This window comes from Sander vitreus, chromosome 8 (assembly GCF_031162955.1).
Source record: "Sander vitreus isolate 19-12246 chromosome 8, sanVit1, whole genome shotgun sequence".
NCBI lineage: Eukaryota > Metazoa > Chordata > Actinopteri > Perciformes > Percidae > Sander > Sander vitreus.
In genome coordinates, this window is record NC_135862.1 from 30782495 (window position 1) to 30805117 (window position 22623).

The 22623-nt window shown below is 40.7% G+C and overlaps 1 protein-coding gene across 6 annotated transcripts in view; it reads left to right on the forward strand.

Annotated features, from left to right (window-relative positions):
* The first annotated feature begins 696 nt into the window (after window positions 1–696).
* Window positions 697–22623, forward strand: part of cbfb (core-binding factor subunit beta) — a 46814-nt gene continuing 24887 nt past the window's right edge. For 2 of the 6 annotated variants that reach the window (XM_078257797.1, XM_078257798.1), the window contains exons 1-3: window positions 700–1188; window positions 1751–1837; window positions 8562–8678. In XM_078257797.1, the coding sequence (XP_078113923.1) occupies window positions 1111–1188; window positions 1751–1837; window positions 8562–8678 (282 nt within the window). In that variant the 5' untranslated portion in view covers window positions 700–1110. Of the gene's footprint in view, window positions 1189–1750; window positions 1838–8561; window positions 8679–22623 lie in introns of all 6 variants that reach the window. The other 4 variants (XM_078257795.1, XM_078257796.1, XM_078257799.1 and 1 more) reach the window with 4 other exon arrangements.

Sequence of the window (22623 nt, forward strand, 5' to 3'; positions counted from 1 at the left end):
TGGAAACATGGACGGTAACAAACCGCTGTTTGTGCCGTTATCTTGTTGATACACGTTTCTAATGATTGTTTGTGCCATTTTTTTTCATTTCTAGTTTTTTTTTTAAGTTTTAGCTATAAGGTTAACAAATATAGGCTAAGCTACAACAAATGGGCTAGGCCTATCGTTTATTTTTTATTTTTGCTGAATCATGCTGAAACAGCCGCAGCTTTTGATAGGTGGACATACAAATGTAAATCAGGCTACATGCCAGATATTCCCTCCTCTGCCACCAGAGCACAATACAGCTCTCTGCCATATGATTCCTGACTTTAATTAATGTTAATGTCATGTTATGGGTTAGTCGTATCCTTTGTGTTTTGTTTCATTTTTATTTCCATTGATAGGCCTAGCCAATTATTATTATTATTATTTTTTATTTTATTTTATTTATTTATTTTTTTGCTTGCTCATTTTACTGTTTGGGACTTATTTAAAAATGTTTTATGTGAAGCACTTTGTGACATTGTCTGTAAAAGGTGCTATACCAAATACACGTATTATTATTATTATTATTATTATTATTATTATTATTTTGTGCATTTTTCGTGTCCCAAATAATCGGCAGGCCTACCGGGGAGGAGCACTTGAAAGTTGCAGGTAGACCAGAGACACAGAGACAGACAGAGAGCGCTCGTTTGTTGCCACTTGAGCTTGAGATCACACGTTCGTCGAGAGAGAGAGAGAGAGAGAGAGAGAGAGAGAGAGAGAGAGAGAGAGAGAGAGACACGGTCGAATTGAGCTTTATCTATCGCGGTGGGTCACTCAATAAGAGCCATTTAGAGCCAGAGGCGACCAGGAGCGCGCAGGAGCCGCAGTCCAGAGGCAGACCATCAGTCAGAATCACAGAGTCCAGCAGCAGAGAGCACATTGCTCTACACACACACACACACACACACACACACACACACGAAAAAACACACAGACACAGACACGGAAGAGAAGTGAGTGAAAGAAAGAGAGGCAGAGTGAGAGACGATCGGCGAGACGAACAGTTGAAGTTTTACTGTGCGGGATAAGAAAGAAAAGGCTGAAAAGTGAAAGCCAAGAGGCCGGGAAGTGTTGGTGAAGATGCCGCGGGTAGTCCCGGACCAGAGGAGCAAGTTTGAGAATGAGGAGTTTTTCCGCAAGTTGAGCAGGGAGTGTGAGGTGAGTCTGCCGGGTTCCTACACACTCTTGACTGACTGGGTCCATTCTGTTAGACGGCGGAAATAAAGTCAGAAGAAGAGGCTCGTTAGTAGCTAGCCTACAGCATGCTGACGGCTCGAATTATTTTAAGCTTCATTGAATTGAATTACTTCTGTGGTTGAAAAAAAAAAAAAAAAATCAACAGTTAAATAAAATCCCCAAAAGAATGATACAAAACGGGAACAAATGTGCAATGCGTTGTTTTAGGCTACTTGTGGGTATCTCTGGTCCACTTGAAAGTAGTTTTTTTTTTTTTTTTTACTTATGAGCCTACTTTTTACCCTGTTTGAATAGATGATGTTTGTATTTTTGGATGAAGAGCTGAGACAAAGAATGACGCCTTTTGCTTTAAATCAAAATTCACGTGCCTTATCTTGAAATTATAGCCGCCAGTCATTGTCAAACAGAGTTGGTTTTTTTTAAATTACCAAATCAAACCCCATGACGTACACTCAGAGTTATAATCCAAATGTGAGTATGTAGCCTATATGGTGTTTAGGTTTGTGTTTTCTTCCCATTGTAGATTAAATATACTGGGTTCAGGGACCGGCCCCATGAAGAGAGACAAGCTCGCTTCCAGAACGCCTGCAGGGACGGACGGTCAGAAATAGTGAGTACAAAACTAAATATATTCTTTATTCTTTGTCTTTTCCTTGAAAAAGCAAGATGTGAGTATAGTGCTATTTGCTTAAAAAATCTATCTATCTATCCATCTATCTGTCTATCTGTCTATGTGTCTGTCTGTCTGTTTGTCTGTCTGTAATATGTAGGCCTATTTTGATAAATGAAACAACACACTGGCCTGTAAATTCAGTTGCAGGCTCCTGAATGAAACTAAGTAGAGAGCATTAATCTCAAGGCTGTCTCCATTTTAAAAGAAAAATAAACTGTTATTATGGGAACACTGAGATCAGTTGACTCTGTGCAGCAGTGCAGCGTAGATATGTGTGTGTGTGTGTGTGTGTGTGTGTGTGTGTGTGTGTGTGTGTGTGTGTGTGCGCGCACGCGTGCACGCTGATGTGTTGATGTTTCCCTGCAAAGGGAAGTAGACGTGCTATCAGACATGCAGACCCACCAGGCTTAACTTCTCTCACAGGCTCATGACTTCTTCCCTCTATATCCTGCAGCTGCAGTCATCATCGACCTCAGCTTTGTTTGGTAGAAGCACACATTAACGCATGTTATTATCACACAGGCACGTTATGGTTACAACACTGTTAGGGCTGTAATTTGGGGCCTAAAGTTCCTCACCTGAAGTTAATATCACCTGTCATGTCTAATTTTGGTATATACAGTAAACATGTAGGCTAGTGAATGAGTAAACAGAAAGATAGAAGCACATGCATGATGTCTAATAATGCAATTCTGCACTGCTGTGAATACTACATATAAAAAAGGTTTCATCTTTGTTTGGAGCTGAAATATTGGCATCTACTTTGATAATTGAAGAATCACTAATGTCATTTTTTTCTGGCAAAAAATGCTAAGCGTTCTGTGCTTTCAGCTTTTTAATTGTGAGCATTTGCTGCTTTTTTTTTTTGTCTAATATGATAGTAAACTGAATATCTTTAGGATCTGTTGATCTATCAAACAATGAGATTTTGACAGGAATGTTGTACTACATTATTAGGACCAAACAATTATCGATGAAATAACCTGCAGATGAATCGATATTGCAAATAATAATTGTATAGCCCTATTTTTGTTTTGACATCTGCAGTGTTTCTCCCCATTGTTACTGGCGAGCAGCCAGCGGATAGATAGTGTGTGGCATCAGAGTCTCCCTCCATTTCCAAACCACACTTCTCTCTAGCCGTCTCTTCAAATGCATCTGATCAGATGTCCACATTTTAGTTGGATGCTTTTCAAAAGCAAATGGGCCGATGTGAGCTATTTTGTCTAATTAAACGATGACCTTGTCGCAACACCGTAGTGTAAATGTATGTCCGTTACAAGTAAAAGTCCTGCATTCAAACTTTACTTTAAACATAAACGTATAGTTCCAACTTACCAGGCAAAATGGTCTCTGTCAAAATTGTATTATTGCATTGTATTTTTTAGGGTGACTTTCAAAAATCGATTCATAGAATTCCATGAATGCCAAAACATTTTTTTTAATTGTATGTCTACTGCAATCACATGGGAAAAGTAATTACATTTACATACTGTGAATGGTTTTTTTAACAGCGAATCGTTTTTGAATCGAAAATCGATTTTGGATCGAATCTTGAGCCTAAAAATCAATATTGAATCGTGACATTTTCTGAATCGTGCACCCCTAGTATTTTTATAGATGCTACTGGACTATTAATAATCATGCGCATGTTAGCAGCGTATTTATATTGTAGGTGGTTCTCTTTACTGTATGACAATGCATCATATTTTTTTTACCGTGCATTGTTTTTATGACCATTATAGGTTTCACAATCTTAATCGTCAAATTAGTACTCCCCTATTCATAAAGGACATACATGTCACACATCTAGTCTTAATTCTTTACTGTCTTCACTTCCTTTAAGTGCCACTGAACCAATATGACCCTTTTGTTTTCTTTCAAAATGACTGCGTGCAGCATTTGTGATGAGCAGTTTATGACTATGAAGCAAGTCGGGACACATTCATGTTCTCATTATGTAATTACTGTATGCTTGCAGTGTGAAGTCTGTTTAAAACTGGTGAAGTTAGGTGGGAAGCCGTCAGGCTGCAGACACAAACACACACCAATGCAAACATAGGGCAACTTCTGCTGTCTTAGTCATCCTCGAGGTATTTTTCACAAACATGCTGTCATCATCGCAGGGGGGGAGTGGGGGAGAGGGGGGGGTTCATCTAGTTTTATCATCTTTTTGTGTGACACGATGCGTCTGTCTGTCTGTCTGTCTGTCCTCACTGTATTTATAATCCTCCTCTGTGAAAATTGATGGCCACGGTTTTAATGGTTTGACGGCAGCTGGGACATCGTGTCGCTGATTTATCTATCGGCCAGACGCCGCTAAAGACCTGCTATTTTCATGGTCACTGTGAACAACTTTCCGACACAACAAGACACAAACGTGCTGTCAAGGACCACTTTTTATAGATGAGACAGAGCGAAAACAAACAAACTGTAAAACTGTGGGCCGTTTATTAGGATGATACTGGATTTATGGGATGTTTAAAGTCCCCCCTCCACTCAAAAAAAAGTGTTTTGTTTAATTGTCACTATCACTTAGATATTTGATCTTCACTGTGCAGAATGATGTATGTGTAGAGTTTGACACTACAAGGCTGTTTTTCACATTCATCTGCTGAAGAGGGAACGTTTCTCTGCGCTCAACTTCAACCGGAGTTTAAGATGTGTACGTTGTGACATCACAACTAGTTTGGAGCCGAGGTTCAAGATGCAGAGTCCAGACTGACTCTAATAAAATGTCAAAAATGTAACTTCCACATCAAAAATATACAATTACAAATGTAATGTAAACAATTTGTGCATGGAAGTTTAGAACAAATTGTAGAAGCTGGTTTAGTAAACAAATAAAAGGCCTGTTAAAGTGGGTGGAAAATAAAAGACAAAGCCTTTATACTACAGTATTAGGGCAATATTTCCCAGCTATCTAAATATTTTACTTTTCACGGTTTTGTCTTCAGAGTTTTATTCTTTTTTTAGGGTAGTAGTTTCGTTGAGAAAAATAGAACATGCCTTTACTCTGCAACAGATAATGATAGAATGTCTAACATTTAAAGAATAAGAAGAAAAAAAACAACATGTAACACATGTCAAGATGCAATGCATGCTCACCTTTCACCTTGTGTTAAAATTATTTAGCATTTAGCGTTTAGCATTTTAGCATTATTTTTTAGCACAATAATACATGTCGCGTAAAAATGCAATTTGGCAGCTGAGCTGTGTATTTCAAAAATTTCAACACACGCACACACACACACACACACATACACACACACACTCACACACACTCTCAGACAGACAGACATGTGTAGTTGGAATCACAGGGCGACTCTAAACTGTTCAGGATTGATCTGATAAATGGGACAATGATTCAAAGTAAATTATCTTCAGCTCAGCTCATTAGAGATGAGTCTCAACCACTATTGATTTTCATGCTGCCCCCTCTCCTCTCCCATCTCTGTCTTTCTCTCTGTCTGTTCGCCTCCTTTTATTTCATTTCCTTTGCTCTGTTCGTCTTTGTCTTTTTCTATATCTTACTTCCATTTCCTCTCTCTCTCTCTCTCTCTCTCTCTCTCTCTCTCTCTCTCTCTTTGTCTGACTTTCTTTACCACCATCACCCTGTTTCCCTTCATTTTTCTTCCTCTTTCTTATTTCCTCTCTTTTTTTCTCTTCTTCCTCTTTTGTCTCTCAGTTTCCCTCCATCTCTCTCCTCTCTCTGCCTCCCATTCCCTTTTTTTCCTCCCGCAGTAGTAGGCAGCAAATGAGTATCAGATGTTTGTAATCCAATACTTCAAATACAGAATAAATGATGACTCGGGTGTTCTTTAAACTCACGTTTCTCTCAGTGTGTGCGTGTGTGTGTGTGTGTGTGTGTGTGTGTGTGTGTGTGTGTGTGTGTAGACGTTTTTCTCTCTGTGTATCCATGTACACATTAGTCATTTTCAGCTTTCTTTTATTTCCCTCTCTTCCACTCCCTGTTCTCTCCTTCTACTCTTTCATTCAGTTTTTCTCACTCATTCTCTCACTCCCTGATGAGGGACAGATTTGACAGGGTGCATAATTCATATGCTTCCAGCTCAGTCGCAGCCCTAATGCCATTAGTATTGAACTGTCTCAGCAAACACATCACACACACACACACACACACACACACACACATGCACGCACACACACACACACTCACTCAGTTACACGTAAAAAACAGACATTTTCTATCTTGATTTTCTGCCTCGTAATTCATTGCTTTCTGACTGCAACAGAGAAATGCATTCTATTGATTTTCATTTTATTTGTGTGTGTGCATAAGTATGTGTGTGTGTGTGTGTGTGTGTGTGTGTGTGTGTGTGTGTATCTTGATAGGAATGTCACCCATTAGAGCAAGAAGCCATTTTACAGAAATCAAAAAATGAGGAAAGCTACAGTATGATGTGATTATGTGTGTGTGTGTGTGTGTGTGTGTGTGTGTGTGTGTGTGTGTGTGTGTGTGTGTGTGTGTGTGTGTGTGTGTGTGTGGAGAGAGCAGGCCAGTGGTTCACTACTTTGTGCTTTTGTTCTGAGCAGAAACAGAGAGAGACAGAGCATGGACGGGGTAAAGAAAGAGAAAAATAACAACTCTGATGCATTCATTCAATCAAACTAAAACTTCAGGCTAGAGCTGCAACGATTAATCGGTTAATTGATTAGTTGGCAACTATTAATGTAATCACCAACTATTTCGGTTTAAGTCATTTTTTTTTATGAAAGAAAAGTAAACATTCAAAAGAATTCTGCTGTTCAAATTTCTGCAAGAAGCCTCTGAAAAAGGTGACGCACTGCATGCATGCACTTAATATCTGAATTTCAAAATCTCAATCTTGGATAGAAATGGGCTTGAATCTGCATTATTGTAAGTGGATATTAAAGAGGCACTCAAAAATGTACTTTTATAAATTTCAGGGACTTGTGCTTCGACAATTAATATAAAAAAAAACTACAAGTGATTCAGAATAAAGCTGCACGTGTGGCTCTCTCATGTACTTTTAGATCAAATGTCGATAAAATGCATGAAAGCCTCTCATGGTTTAAAGTTAAAAATAGATTTGTGTATTCACTTATGGTTTTTTTACATAATGTTATAACAAACAAAACACCTTTTACTTTATATATATATATAAAAAACTATCCTTTAGTACTGGTACACATCATTATACTATGCAGCATGCAGTCAGTTACAGAGCAATGTGGGAATGGAACTCTCTCCCAAACACTATCAAACAACAAAACACTGAGTATGGTTTTAAAAAATCACTTAAGAAATATTACCTTCAAAGAAATTTCAGTAATAGCAATTTAGACAGAGTTTGCTGTAGGGCTTTTTGTTATATCTTATCTCTTAAAATAGATTTATTAGAGTACCGTAATGTCTTTTCTTTTTTTGATTAATTGCGTTAACTGTAAAATGTAATATGATTTGTATTTTCAAATGTTGTGTAATGTGAAGTAATGTCTGTGTGTGTATGGTGTGTAAGACAGATTGTAGGACCCCAGGAAAATAGCTTTTAGCTTATGCTGAAGCTAATGGGGATCCAAATAAAACAAAACAAACATGTAAAATTACTGGAGTATCGTTTTACAATTCGTAAAATGTATTATGAGAGTGCCATTAGTAGGTCTGAAACCGATGACTCCCACTCTATTCTGCAGCTTTATATGGTGCCGTTAGCCTCTTTTAACTCGTTGGTTTGGTTTTCCAACCGTACGTAGACTGTGTTTGAATCTCACAGCTCTCATCAACAACCATGCTGCCATATAAAACTATTAACAGCCGTTTCCTGTGAAGACGCTCAGACAAGTAACTGTTCACTTCCTTCCCAAAATGAAACGGCAAGAGCGGAAATAAAAGCAACTCAAGAGACTTAGCATATATTTTACTCAGGAGTTGGTGGAGACCTAAACAGAACAAAAAATCTAGTGACTTGTGTATACATGTATTAGCCTTAACAATTTCACTGAACGATGGGATATCAGGGCTGTGTTTGTGAGTTTAAATTGGAATATTTCTGCCCCATAACGATAAAAAATCAGTTAATGCAGCTTTCATAAAGCTTGTCCTTAAAGCTTGTCCTTACTGACGTTATGCTCTCTTGCTCTCTCCCTCTCTCTCTCTCTCTTTCTCTCTCTCTCTCTCCCTCTCTCTCCCTCTCTCTCTCTCTCTCTCTCTCTCTCTCTTTCTCTTTCTCTCTCTCTCTCTCCCTCTCTCTCCCTCTCTCTCCCTCTCTCTCTCTCTCTCTCTCTCTCTCTCTCTCTCTCTCTCTCTCTCTCTCTCTCTCTCTCTCTCTCTCTCTCTCTCTCTCTCTCTCTCTCTCTCTCTCTCTCTCTCTCTCTCTCTCTCTCTCTCTCCCTCTCTCTCTCTCTCTCTCTCTCTCTCTCTCCCTCTCTCTCTCTCTCTCTCTCTCCCTCTCTCTCTCTCCCTCTCTCCCTCTCTCTCTCTCTCTCTGTCTCTCTCTCTCTCTCTCTCTCTCTCTCTCTCTCTCTCCTCTCTCTCTCTCCCTCTCTCCCTCTCTCTCTCTCTCTCTGTCTCTCTTTCTCCCTCTCTCTCTCTCTCTCTCTCTCCCTCTCTCTCTCTCTCTCTCTCTCTCTCTCTCTCTCTCTCTCTCTCTCTCTCTCTCTCTCTCTCTCTCTCCAGGCCTTCGTAGCTACAGGTACCAACCTCTCTCTCCAGTTCTTTCCAGCCAACCTGCACGGAGATCAGAGGCAGGTCCCTGCAAGGGAGTATGTCGACTTTGAGAGAGAGACAGGAAAGGTAGGACAAGTAAAAGATATCCGCAAGCATGCACACACACACACACACACACACACACACACACACACACACACACACACACACACACACAGTGAAAAGATATTTTTCTGTTGTCTGATTAACCCATCAAACAACTGCTGACAAAATGTCCTATTTAAAACCTGTCATTTATATCATGCTTTAGTCATACAATATGTGATTCATCCCACTTTGTTGACACACATGACAATGTGAAACTTTTACCGAAAAAATAGCTTTTGGAGAAACTCATACATCTCTGTTTCCCCTTTGGCTTTCAGTTCCTCTTTTATTTCATGAAATGAAAAAGAAACGCACATAAAGATTGTGTGAATTTATGAATGCCAATGTTGAGTGTCATTTTCCTGAACATGTCAGAATATTTAGGTTGTGTACGTTGTAGGGGTGTGACTGTTTAGGCACCTCACGATTTGATTCAGAGAGCTACAATGCGATTATTAGGGGTGTCACGATTCTCCAAATCCTCGATTCAATTACATTTTCGATTCTAAGGTTTGATTCGATTCTCGATTTTTACTTTTTTCTTTTTTTAAAGCACGGGTTGCAATGCCATTTTTAGACTAGACTTTTATGCAATACAATATCTGGCCTTTATTCACAATGTACCATGCTACATTGTCAAATTTAAAACATTTATTAACAACATAATGTAACAATAACTTATATCTTCAGTCAATTGGAAACTTATTAAGCCAACAATGCTGAGGGCAGACGCAGCAGTGTTTGGTGTTTTAAGCCCCCAACGTCATCTTCCAAGCAGCGCTGCCTGGAAGGCACTAGGATTAGGCAATGGTTAGGGTTAGATGCCTTGAACAAGGCTTGGTTGGGGGCTTAAAACTCCATCGAGCCAGCACAGCGGTCTTAGCAGCTGAGCAGACAAACGGTACAGATCCATTTGACCGTGCGACGCTTCTGTCGCGCCGCGCTCCACTCCATTCCTATGGGTGACGTCAAGCGACTTCAACATGCACGCAAAGCATTCCGGGAAGGCGGTGCTGTGCGTCAAAAAGCTGGCCGATGCCCATCTTTATGCAAATGAATCAGATGAATGCGATGCGACTATCCAGTAGAAGTAGACGAAAATCTTTCAAACTGACCTTTGTCGATCTGAAATGAAGACAGATTCAGCAACTGCACGGTCTATTTCTCGTTTAAAATGTTTTCAGAAACACGCTTCGGTGAACTATTTTCGTAAAATACTAGATCGTATTCTCAACGCGCCGCCATGACACTCGGTTGAAATTCTCGAGAAGCCAGACCCACGTCACGCGTTCGTCCAATCAGCTGCCAGTCAAGGGCTTGGAGCATCAACCATGGATGTATGACGTCGCGACACCGCGCTTCAGTCCTGTCGGTCAAATGGATCTGTACCGAGAGACAGAGAGGGCGACTCGGCAGTCCGCTAACTTGTTGCTCTCTCTAATATAACCAATATAAGCTGCTCTGTTTAGGCTACGAAACGTGTGAAATACTTCCACACCGATGACTTCAGTGAAAGAGGAGGGGGTTCAAGTTCTGTCGATGGGTCTCCTGCATCTGCAATTCCCATGCTAACTTTTGACTGGCTGTAGCTAAGTTAGAGGAGGTTGACTTGCAGCACTTCAACATGTGTGTTTTTTTTCCGCTAGACAATCCGACCGGACGTGACATGGGGGCGTGGCAGCATCGACGTTTCCGTTTTTTTATTCGAAATTCAAGATTGTGACTTAATTTCGGTCGATATCACACACATACACCCTTAGTAGTAACAAATGGAAGAGATATGTCAACTGGAAGGTTACATTCGCCAACATATTTCCCATCATTGCAAAGAAGTGCGGTGACGCACATGTTTCACGTCCGTTACGTTTCACCATCCAATTGGCTCAGCATAGTGTTGTTTCAAGAGACTCTCTTTCAGCGGGGTTGGTTCAGCCGTAAGGAACGTACAGCCCAGTCTTAAAAAAATCTTACAGGGGAATATAATGTCGAGAATTGGGGATTAAAATCTCTGATCGTTGAGTTTTCTGCATCAAGACATAATCTTTCAAGAGAGAATCATGATGCATCTAAAGATCTACTTTTCACCCCTAGTACATTGACATCTAACATGTACATCCCTTGTTCAAGCCAACAACTCTTGACAGAATACATATTGATTTGTCTGTCGGGTTGTACACAAATTAAAGGGATCAGTTTGTAATGAGCTCCCTGTGTTCAAAGTCGGGCCTTCAGCAAGGGGTCAAAGTAGGCCCAAACCATAGCCAAACCTTCGATAAAAAGTAAATTAATCTAATTGGTTCCATACATCAGTGTTTTCAATTTGTTTCAAATAACAACAAATGTCTATTCCATTCAGTGTTTCCCCTATTCACTCTCACCAGCGCACCTCTGTGAGTTCATGAACAAGTCAACTGTTCAAGACTTAGTTCAAGTCTGAAATAATAGCAGTTGCGTACTATCTAAACTGGTAAAGTCAGGTAAAGATCATGTTGTCAGTAGCCTACGGGGTTACAAACATGCTCGGTAGTGAACGACGCGGTAACATGCTGCAGATCCGGTGTTTTCAGCTGAGCTAGACAGAGAATATTGGGTAAAAACCGATCGGTGATGCTGTTCTGACCTCATTGTTCACCGTGACGTTAGCTGGAAGTGAATGTAGACCCGGTGTGTTTTATGTGGAGTGACTCCTCTGATTATTTTTGGCATGCAGTTAACACAGCAGTCATAATTTTGTTTTAATGAAAACTCAACTCCTGGCATTTTCTCCTGCTGTTTTGCGCCACTGTTTTGGAAGAAGGAAATAACTGCTGCTTACTATCCACCAGACATACTCTATATAAAAGGTGATAAATGAATTAAGTTATTTAATGTATTTGTTTATTAAATAAATAAATAAATAAAACAACTTAAAGAGCTCAGAAGATGTTATTCTGCTGCTGTTGTCAAGGTAATATCCACTGTACAGTGCAGTGGTGCTGCTGCTGTTGTGTGTACGTGGATGTTAATTGTCTCCCCTGGTGACTAGCCTGGACTTTGTGAGTGTGTGTATGTGTGTGTATGTGTGTGTGTGTGTGTGTGTGTGTGTGTGTGTGTGTGTGTGTGTGTGTGTGTGTGTGTGTGTGTGTGTGTGTGTGTGTGTGTGTGTGTGTGTGTGTGAGTGTGTCAGAGGGCCCTCCACGGACACTGGCCAGCTGAAATGAATGCCGGCTGGCGGGTCATTAAAAATGCATTCTGGGGAATCGATGGATCTCCATGCCCCAAGGCTGACGGACTAATCTCACACTGTTAATTATTTAACACAAGTGCCATGATGTGTGTTTGTGTGTGTGTGTGTGTGTGTGTGTGTGTGTGTGTGTGTGTGTGTGTGTGTGTGTGCGCGCGTGTGTGTACTTTGTGAGAGTGAGAGTTTTCTGATGTTGTGTTTGTGGCAGACAAAAAAAGACGTATGCATGTGTATGGCAGTGACAGAGTGTGTGGTTGTGTGTGTGTGTGTGTGTGTGTGTGTGTGTATGTGTGTTTGTGTGTGTGTGTGTGTAAGACGATACCTTCTTCTTTGTCACCTCAACGGTGCTCACAGATCTATGAAGTTTTAATAAGGCTAGGAGTCGTCAATGTAAAGCAGTTTCACAGTGGTACTGTAGAACTGAAGCCGAGCGCTCACACACATACACCGCACACACACACACACACATACACACACACACTCACACACACACACACACACACACACACACACACACACACACACACACATCTGAGGATCCAGATAAACGTGCTGACAGTCTGCTCTTTTCATCCATATTCAAAACATGTCATGATATAGCAGCATAGCGACTGACAATAAGTTACTCCAGACCTGAAATGCTCTTTTCATGCAGCTCCAACAAAAGGCACAAGTATAAGGTTTCAGTCTCTACTTTTATGTGATATTCATTCATATTCTACTTGTATAAAAAAGGACAGGCGAGTACAGAATGTGGTTTCTTGAGTGTAATGTACAGTGAAAAGAATGATTGTTTAGAAGAAAGCGGACAACTTCACTCAGACGTTCCAATGCAGGGCCTTTACTGTAATTGTGTACTGAGTGTACATTTTCTGTTGTGTTTTTCTACCAGGATTCCAGATTTCATTTCATACAAGCGCAAACACAAATAAACACACAGACACACACACACACACACACACACAAACCCCCTGCCCTCTGATCCTGCTGGACCTCCCTGTAGAATACAACTGTCAGGCCATGGCAGAGATCTTGTGTACGTTGCAACTTCTTCTCTTAATTACTGTCACAGCTAAACTACACACACACACACACACACACACACACACACACGCCTGATACTTGGCGATGGTTATATCTCTTGCAATAGTTTTTTATTGCTTCCTAAATGTTCTGTAGCGCCTGAAACAGTTAAAAAAAAATTAATTTTTCTGTAATCTTTCAATTATGTATGTATTTTATGTCAGACTTATCCTTTAGGCTATTAAACAGAAGTGAAGAAAGAGAATAATGGCCAATAGCAATACAGAGTAACATTGAACATGTGAACAGCGGGGTAAAAAGTAATAATCAAGTTTGCTGTCTTCAGTCACTGTGAACCGGGGAAACAATCTAAGAAGAGTAGAAAAGGATGAGATAGTAGCTAACTCGTGAACTATATGATTCAGACTGAGGTACCAGGTAACTGTTTCCACCCCTGCTTTATTTTCATTACTTTGCCCTACATATTTTCTTTCGCTCAGCTTCCCTTCTTTTTCCTGTCTTCGTTATTCTTGTGACATTTAATATGAGCATCCACACTCCTTATGTTTTTTTGTTTACATCCTTGTTCCCACGTACATCCCCCACTCCCTCCTTTTATCCTCCCCTCCTTCATTCACTCCTGTCCTCCCTCCATCCGCTCTCCCCCTCCATTCCTCCCTCTCTCCCGCCTTCATTTCCAAACACAGATGGTGCCAAACCAAAAGGATAGCACAGCCAGGTTAAACTTGGCGACTAAATGTGTGTGTGTGTGTGTGTGTGTGTGTGTGTGTGTGTGTGTGTGTGTGGGTGTGTGTGAGTGTGTGCGTGTTTGAAAGCCAGAGAGAGAGAAAGAGTAGAAGTACAGGCCCTCAGTGTCGTTGAAGGCTAATGGGAGCCAGCTGTGGACGAGGTTAATTTTAGCGTTAGCTGCTAACTTGCTAGCAAGCATGAAACCAGTCCTATAAAATGAATTGTAGCACCAGCAGCTATTTACCAGCAACTTTTTGGCAACAGACGGATGTAATTTGCTCAGCTGAATTTAAACACTGCCTATAACTTCAAACTTACAGATGTATGAATTATGATGAATTTTAAAGGACGCAAGATTTTTCTAATTCTTTTTATAAATTGGATATGATGTCAGGTTTATGTCATATCTCACAAGCGCGATAAAACATACTCACGAGCAAGTTATATCATTCCACACGTGCATATATTGCTCTTCATGCACCAATTCAACAATCCATAGTTGTACAGGCAGCTGTGAGCATGAAAGAATGGCACCTGCGTTTATAAAACTAAGCAGCACGCGCACAGAGCAGCCACCACGCGTCACAGAGTGTCTGCTTTGCGAGCGCAGGTTCACTGAGAGGCAGCCTCTCTTTTGCAGGAACGCCTGCATTCACACATTCATACCTGGAAGCTGCCCAGTACAACCACAGTCTGATCTGCTGACCACTGAGCAGCTCCACTGGAGCGGTTGGAGGTTAAGGGCCTTGCTCAAGAGCACCTCAGTGGTGGTAATCTTTCACTCCCCCTGTCGGTTTGGGGATTAAACCGGCGACCTCCCGGTCACAAGCTTGCGTCTCTAACCTTTAGGCCACCACTGCCCTGGTAAACTCAGCTCGAAGTTGATTTCTGCTCGCCTGACTTTTGACAATTTGGGGGCGGAAACCAAGGAGACACTGGCCCTCCTATGGTTGGTCACTGTCAAGGCGATCTCACCCACACACACCTCCTTAGTTTACCTTGATTGACAGCTATCATTCAGGAATCCCGAGTTGGTGTACTGGCAGAAGAACTGTTTTTCTGTCTTTATTAATGATGTAGTGCAAGATAGCACCGTAAATAAAGGAGTGTATAAGTGTCTCTAGTCCGTTCTGTTGTTGGGATATGGCCGATGCTTTTGAAATGTCCGTAAATCCTTGCCGATGTATGTACCCATATCTCTAACATTAGAGCTAGCCTTAGCTAACATGGCTATTATTTAGCTTGGCCAGCCAGTCTGAATAATACCTAAAGCTGCTTACACACCAACCATCGGCAACCGTCGGCAGAAAAGGCAGTTGGACTGATCAGTCTCACCGAGTTGGTAAAAAAAAATGCCTCGGAACACACCGAAGAGACGAGACGTAATACGTCTCCATAACAGCAGGCGGCGCTAATCTGTATTGTCGCCCAAAAATGAAAACCGGCAGCTGATTGGACGAACGCGTCACGTGGGTCTTATTTCTCCGGAAATTCAAAGACAGACTGTCATGGCGGCTTGTTCGGAATACAATCTCATATTGTACTAAAATAGTTCACGAAACGTGTTTCTGAAAACTGTCCAATGGCCGATTAACGGCTCTGTGTGTCCGGGCCTTAAGAGAAATGTAGAGCCAACATACCAAATACTTATATTATTTTTGGCATGTTTAACATATTATTAGAACACACAGTTTCTGTACTGCCTGTACAACTCTCGATTGTTGAGTTGGTGAGTGAAGAGTAATATCTGCCAGTGTGAAAATTATATAATTTGCTTGTGAGTATGTTTTATCGTATGGTTCTTCACATACATGTCTCTTGTTGGTAAAAGGTTTTGAATTTTCATAACTCTGTGATCACTGACCAATTTGGATATTCTCAAACACTCCTTCCCTTCATTCATTCATTACATTTCTTATCACCCAAAGAGATGTGTTGCGTGGTTTCCTTTGTGTGAAGAAACTGACATACTTATTGTATACTTTCAAACATATACTGGTCTTTCCTTCCTTCCTGTCCTGCACTCCATCCATCCAGCTTGCCTAACCACCTTGACTGTATGTGTGTGTGTGTGTGTGTGTGTGTGTGTGTGTGTGTGTGTGTGTGTGTGTGTTTTTTCTTTTTTTTTTTTCTTTTTTTTTAACTCAGTAACAGATTTAAAATGTAGCAAAGTGCAATACTTCAAACTATAAACAGACTTAAGTAAAAGTACAGATTTTAGAAACTACTTTAAAAAGTAGAAGTACACAAAAAAACTATTGAATTACCATAACGCAAGTTTTCGTAATTCGTTACTTTCCACCTCTGGGCGGTTGGAAACCTCAAGTTTTCCAGCCAACTATGAACAAAATACGTTTGGAGTGTACTTGAGTGTGGAGCGCTTCTGGTGAACTGTTAAATTGATTAATATGACAGAAGCTCAGCAAGAGTTATTACTCTTTTTCATCACACTCCCACTTCCAAGTGTCATGGTGAAGAGGCCTCAACACAGCCGCTTTTCTGTCCCCAAAAATTATATTTTTGGGTCATGAAACATTTCGAACAGTTTGAGATTTGGTTCGGAAACTGGAAACCGGCTTCAGTAGCGACCGTTTGCTGGTGGAAAGTCATATCTGAGGATGTGACTTTAGACAAAGTTGAAACCACAGGAATTACACTGCAAGTTTCACTGTTGAAGGTTGCTTCTGTGTGTGTGTGTGTGTGTGTGTGTGTGTGTGTGTGTGTGTGTGTGCGCGCACACTACTCTTGCATGCTGAAGAGACAGCGGCGCCAGACTGATTGCTGAGCCTTACACACACATATCTACACATAAAATAGCACACAAACATATGAACAGTAAACAAAATCTAGAAACAGAGAAAAAAAAGAGTGAAAAGATGCAGAAAGAGACAGACAGAGATTAGTGGTTTTAGGGGGGGGGTACTAAATGAGAAGCAGACTGTCAGCTACATGATGGAGTAGGGTGGACTTTTAGGGAGGAGCTCGAACACAAAACCCAGAACAGAAACACACATATGTAGGGGCTTCATTCATTCTCAAACCATTTCCTGTATATCAGTCCCTCCAGCTTTTGTAAAAAATTGCGATAAAAGTTGATGTCTTTTGTATGTTTGTTGCAATGAAGTTGCGGGAGACAGTTAAAGTTGCAAAAAAAGTTGCGATTGCAAGAATAAAACTACTCTGGGCTGAGTTTTCCTAGTAACCTTACCAAAAAGGCTGAGGATGCTGTAAATGTTGGTATAATATGAAAATGGCTGTTGGATTTAAGACAAAAAAAAATTATTTATTAAATGAATCAAATTTGAACATATCTGTCAGTGGCTTGTTAATCTTTACATTGTTAGTTCATTTCCTATTCTGGCCTGGGAGACACATTCATACGTTTTGATTAAGTACTTATTGGACTTTAAATTATCATTATACTTACAATAACGAGCGTAGCTGTCCTTAATTTAGATCATCGTGTCATCTCATCTCCGGTTTTTCCTGCATCCACCGTGTGTGTTTGTGTGTGTGCACGTCATTAGCGGGGGGGGGGGGGAACTGTATGAGCAGCAGCCTCGCCCCCGCCCGCTGCAGAGAGCCGACAGGATTGAAACAGCAGCTGCTGACTTCAGAGTGAAAAAACTTTGCCTGGTCTTTCGCTGTACGTTTTGTTGGTAAATGTGAGATGTTCGAGTCTCGTCTTCATATCGGAAACAAGCTCTCTCTCACTCCCGCTTGGTCAGTGGCTCTCAGAGTCACATTATACTTACATAAAGTCTGGCATGTGGGACTGCTGGGATTGGTTGAAGTCGCGGGAAACTCTTATTGGTCAAATTTGCGGAAAAGTTGCGGTGATAGGTCAAAATTGCGAGTCGCAACCAAAAGTCACGGTGATTGGTTGAATTTGCGTGAATTGGCGCGATTGCAACATTGCGAAATCCTGGAGGGACTGCTGCGCAGCCTCAAACTGAGCTTGACGACGTAGATGTGACGTGAGCAAACTGTCTGAAAGTTGTAAGTCTTCTGGTAGCTGTGCCAAGAGAAATCTGTTTGTTTGTGGATAAATGTTACTTCATATGAATTCACTTGCCACATACCGAAGTATTTCCTATCCATCAAAACGTCCATGAAAGCATCGGAACTAAATATTTTGGATATTCATGGACTCTCTATGGGCTTTTCCCTTGACTGTATGCCTCCACGTCCCCTCGATTGCGAGCTTCTCCTGACTATACGGTAATTTCTCTACCGTGTGACAGGAAGTCGCGTGGTTATGACACAATCGTTAGCCTATTTTTACAAAAACAGCTGCTACGGGGCCATAACGTGAGATACAAGGTAATGGAGCCTTTTATACATGTTTCTTTAGAAATAAACAATGGACAAATAGAGTCTTTAAGCGCTTCAGATGTAAAGTTATTCGCTGTCAAAGTGATGCCAAAATGAATGAGAGTCAATGGAATGCTAGCGGAAGGTGATGGCTTGTTAGCCTCAGAATCTCTCCATAGGAGGTACGCTTTCCGGATGCTCGCTTACCCCCTTGCTTTTTTACTGTCACCAACTAGAAATTGTGTATACACATTCATGTTCCTCTCAGAAGTACTAACTGTAATAAATTTGATTATTTCGAAAACTTTCCATCCAACTCCAACATCTGGTAAAAATATTTTTTCGTCCAATACTTTGATTCATGACTAAATACCTGCACAAGTAACAACATTCCCTGAGTCTCGGCTGTACTATTTAGCAAATGTTAGAATGCTAATGCCCTAAACCATTATTTCTCAAAGAGTGGTCCATGAGTGACCCCTTGAGGTATGTATGACACGCCAATTTGTATGCCATTATTGGTGCGTTATCAAGACGCATACTCGTTTTTTAGCGGGTTTATAAACGCCATTTGGCCTCCATTAACTGCGGAAATCCACGTAGGGAGTGTATTCCGATCCTTTACCTAAGTAAAAGTACTAATACCACATTGTAAAAATACTCTGTAACTTTGTAAGTAAACATCCTGCATTGAAAATGTTACTTAAGTAAAAGTATGTAGGCCTAAGTATCATCACGAATTGTACTTAAAGTATTAAAAGTAATAGTACTCAATGCAGAAAAATCCTCACATTTTGAAACTGGAAATGATCAAAACAGTTCTGTCAATCACCTAAGTGTAGATTTGTAGGCCATTGTATTGTTGGATTGTTTGATTTAAAATAAAACACATTTTTTAAACTACAGGTGTTTATTTGTGCAAAAATCTTAAATAAATTTAATTTTTAAAGTAACTAAAGCTGTCAGATTAATGTACTTGAGTAAAAAGTACAATATTTCTCTCTGAAATGTAGTGGCATTATAAAAAAAAGACATAAATAAAGTACAAGTACCTCAAATTGGTACTTAAGTACAATACTTAATACTAAATGTTTGATCGTTGGCTTAAGCATAAGCAGCACCATCTTTTCTTATTAAAATGACAACAGAGAACGAGAGAGTGAGCTATTTGTAAAAACTAGCATTTAATTTGGCTGTAATTTGTAATATACTAATATATGTTTTTGGGTATATTTTGGCAGTTAAGTGGTATGTGCAGTTGTTTTTATGGGGTAAATGGTCCTTGGTCTGAGAAAGTTTGAGAAACACTGAGCTAGATTTGTATTTATTTTAATTAGGACAATGCACATTAATCAACATTTCTGTAAATGCACCAGTGTTAGCCAGACAGCTAATTTTCAACTGTAGTCCTAGTTACCTAGCATACATGTCTTTATGGTGGGAAGGAAACCGGAGCACCTGGAGGAAACCCACTCAAACATGAGGAGACATGCACACACACAGAAAGGCCGAACCGGGGATCAAACTCTGCAGTGCCTACTTGCTGTGAGGCAGAAGTGCTAACCACTTAGCCACCGTGCTGCTTAAACTAATTTAGTGAACATTTTACCTGCTAAACATCAATACGTTGCATTGCAATTGTGAGCATGTTATTAGAATGTAGCTTAAAGCGCTGCTGTGTCTAAGAAGTCCGCTTGCAAAGCCCTTTAATGCTACTTTAGTGCTAAGAGGTCACTGCCTTAACTTTCCTCTATGGTCTTGAAAACTCCATCCCACATTAGATACCATTATTGTCCTAGCGGATAAAAGGTGTTCCAGATTAATAGGAGTCAATAGAAATGTTGGCAATATGGACACAGGTGTTGGTGAACTGTGTAAATATTATTTTGAACCTGCAGCTCCATACCTGGAAGAAATCTACTTTAGCTGTACAGTGCAGGACAGTAAAAGTCATTGATAAAACAGAAAAGTGTATACCTTATACTTGAAATTCATAAAAGTAAAAAAAAAAAATTCCATAATAAAACTTGTTCTAATCATCTGTTATACCTTTTTTTGATACATATAACAGTTGTACAGTATGAGTGTTTGTTGAAGGTGGGCGCATCCAAGGCAACCAATAGAGCCAAATTGTACTGTGTAATAGGTGCAAGATGTTCTGGTTTATAGACTTTAGGAGATTATGATGTGGTGACAGTTTAGATCTTACTCCCACAGCCATAGCACCAGTCCAGTCTTAGGAAAGCACCACGTTCAGTTTGTGTTCAAACATGCCAACTGTCTACTACATGACTGTTGAGCTGTGTATTCAAGTCTGTGTATTTGTCCTTTTGTCTTTGAAGTATTCTGGTTTCAGGGTACAGAAAGAGATACATTTAGAGATTTCTTATTCTTCGTATCATCATGATGCTGACATTTTAAAACTTTGTTAGATTGTATCTTCCAGGCACAGTTTCCATTTATTCTGTCGATCCATTTGGTTACATGTACTCACAGTCTGCCACCCCAAATTTCTTTAAATTTTTCCCAGATGATGTGATAACACTCTCTCTCTCTCTCTCTCTCTCTCTCTCTCTCTCTCTCTCTCTCTCTCTCTCTCTCTCTCTTACACTCACACACACACACACACAAAACCATCTAAGAACATTTCTTCTCTGACACCTCTTTTGCCCTCTAATTTAGTCATCAGCTTTGAGCTTCCAGGAGTCTCTTCTGTCACATGCATATCATCATCAGGTGTGTGTGTGTGTGTGTATGTGTGTGTGTGTGTGTGTGTGTGTGTGTGTGTGTGTGTGTGTGTGTGTGTGTGTGTGTGTGTGTGTGTGTGTGTGTGTGCGTGTGTGCAGTGTGTGGTGTTATGTTTCCCTCTGAACGGAAGCTGTGCCACCAGTGCGTGACTTGTCAGTGACATCATCAAAGCCAGACCACTAATTGGTTCCCTCTGCTACTGCTGCTCTGCATCCAACAGTCTGTATGTTGTGTGTGTGTGTGTGTGTGTGTGTGTGTGTGTGTGTTTCACATCTTGTATGTCCTGAGAGAGATTGTTCAGTACACTTTAATGAAACTTGTTTAATTAAATCAGTATAAGGTTCTTTGGAGCCTCGCAGACAGTCGGAGTCTCCCTGTTAAGAGACATTAATGCACCACAAAACCTCCTCCCTGTACACGTACACACACACACACACACACACACACACACACACACACACACACACACACACACACACACACACACACACACACACACACACAGTACCATCCGTACCGTCTCCTCCCACATGGTTTCATATTTCCTGCTTCAGGGCTTAGATCAATGACCACACCCACTCACATAATGCAGTGCAGCACAGGCACAGACAGGGTCCCCTGTTGTTGTGCTCTTTGTGTGTCCCAGTGTTTTATGTTGGCATCATGTCTTTGTGTTTGAGTAAATCTCTCTAAGTGCGTTTATCCATGCGAGGTGGAGGCAGAAAGAATGTGTGTGTTTGTGCGTGTGTGTGCGCGCGCGCGTTCGTGCGTGCGAGGTTTAAAGAAACAGATAGAGACACAGGGTGCGGATAGAAAACTGTAGAGAGAGAGGTCAGTCTAGTGTGAAATGCAGCATATGTATGTCAGCTCCATTTCTCTATTCTTAGTCCCTCTCTTCCAGTAAGTGTCTGCTTAAGCACTTACTGACTTAAGTTTGCAGCACTTCTCACCTGGACTTTTACGTGAATGTCCTCTCAAGCATTAAAACATGAGTGGACAGCCTGCTCCGCTTCTCTTTAATATAACACAGACACAGATTAAGATTGGGTTAGGGGAAAGGTTACAGTTGGCTTAGGGAAACATACATAACAAGGACATATTAATACTGAGTTTATCTGCAGAACTTTCATTGTCAACAGGTTTTATTTCTTGTCCCTATAATAACCACTCCAGGCAACTAAAGCATGATTATTATGATGGTGGTTAAAGTCAATGTTGACTTGAAGGCACAAGTAGTCAAAAAACGGATTATTTCTGCCTTAATCACAAGGAACGGAAGACATGATTGTGATTTATTTTTTGCAATTAAAATTGTATTTAATATCTGCCAATTTATAGTTGAATTATATGATCTTTGCACAATACTTTCTCGTGCTCTCTCTCTTTCCCTTTCTCTCTGGTTTTGTAACTCTATCTGCAGCCTGTGTGTGGATTTGCATGATATTTCCATGCCTATGAAAGCCATAGGAACAAACAGTGGTCTTTGGCCTTCCAGTGCGCACAGAGAGGACTTTGCATAGCAGTGATGCACATCATGTCTCTCCAGGCAGTTAGAGACTCAGAGGGGGCCGGGACCAACTCACAATGGAAATACAAACTGCCAGTGAACCAGTCAACAATTATTTTACAATGGAAAACATATGACCTGCCCTCGTCTTCAGTATTTTAATTCTGAGTATGAAACAATTGAAAGAGCAGAAAGATGAGATGTCAGTCATGATGCCTTGCTGCAGCTAGTTTGCTTTCAGCTCAGGCCATCCAGGTAGAGGACCGAATGTACACTGAATAAAGAAAACACAGGCTTGTTGATTTGTAGAGGACGGCACACAGTATGCAAAGTTCTTCTCCCATGTGTCTCCTACTCTT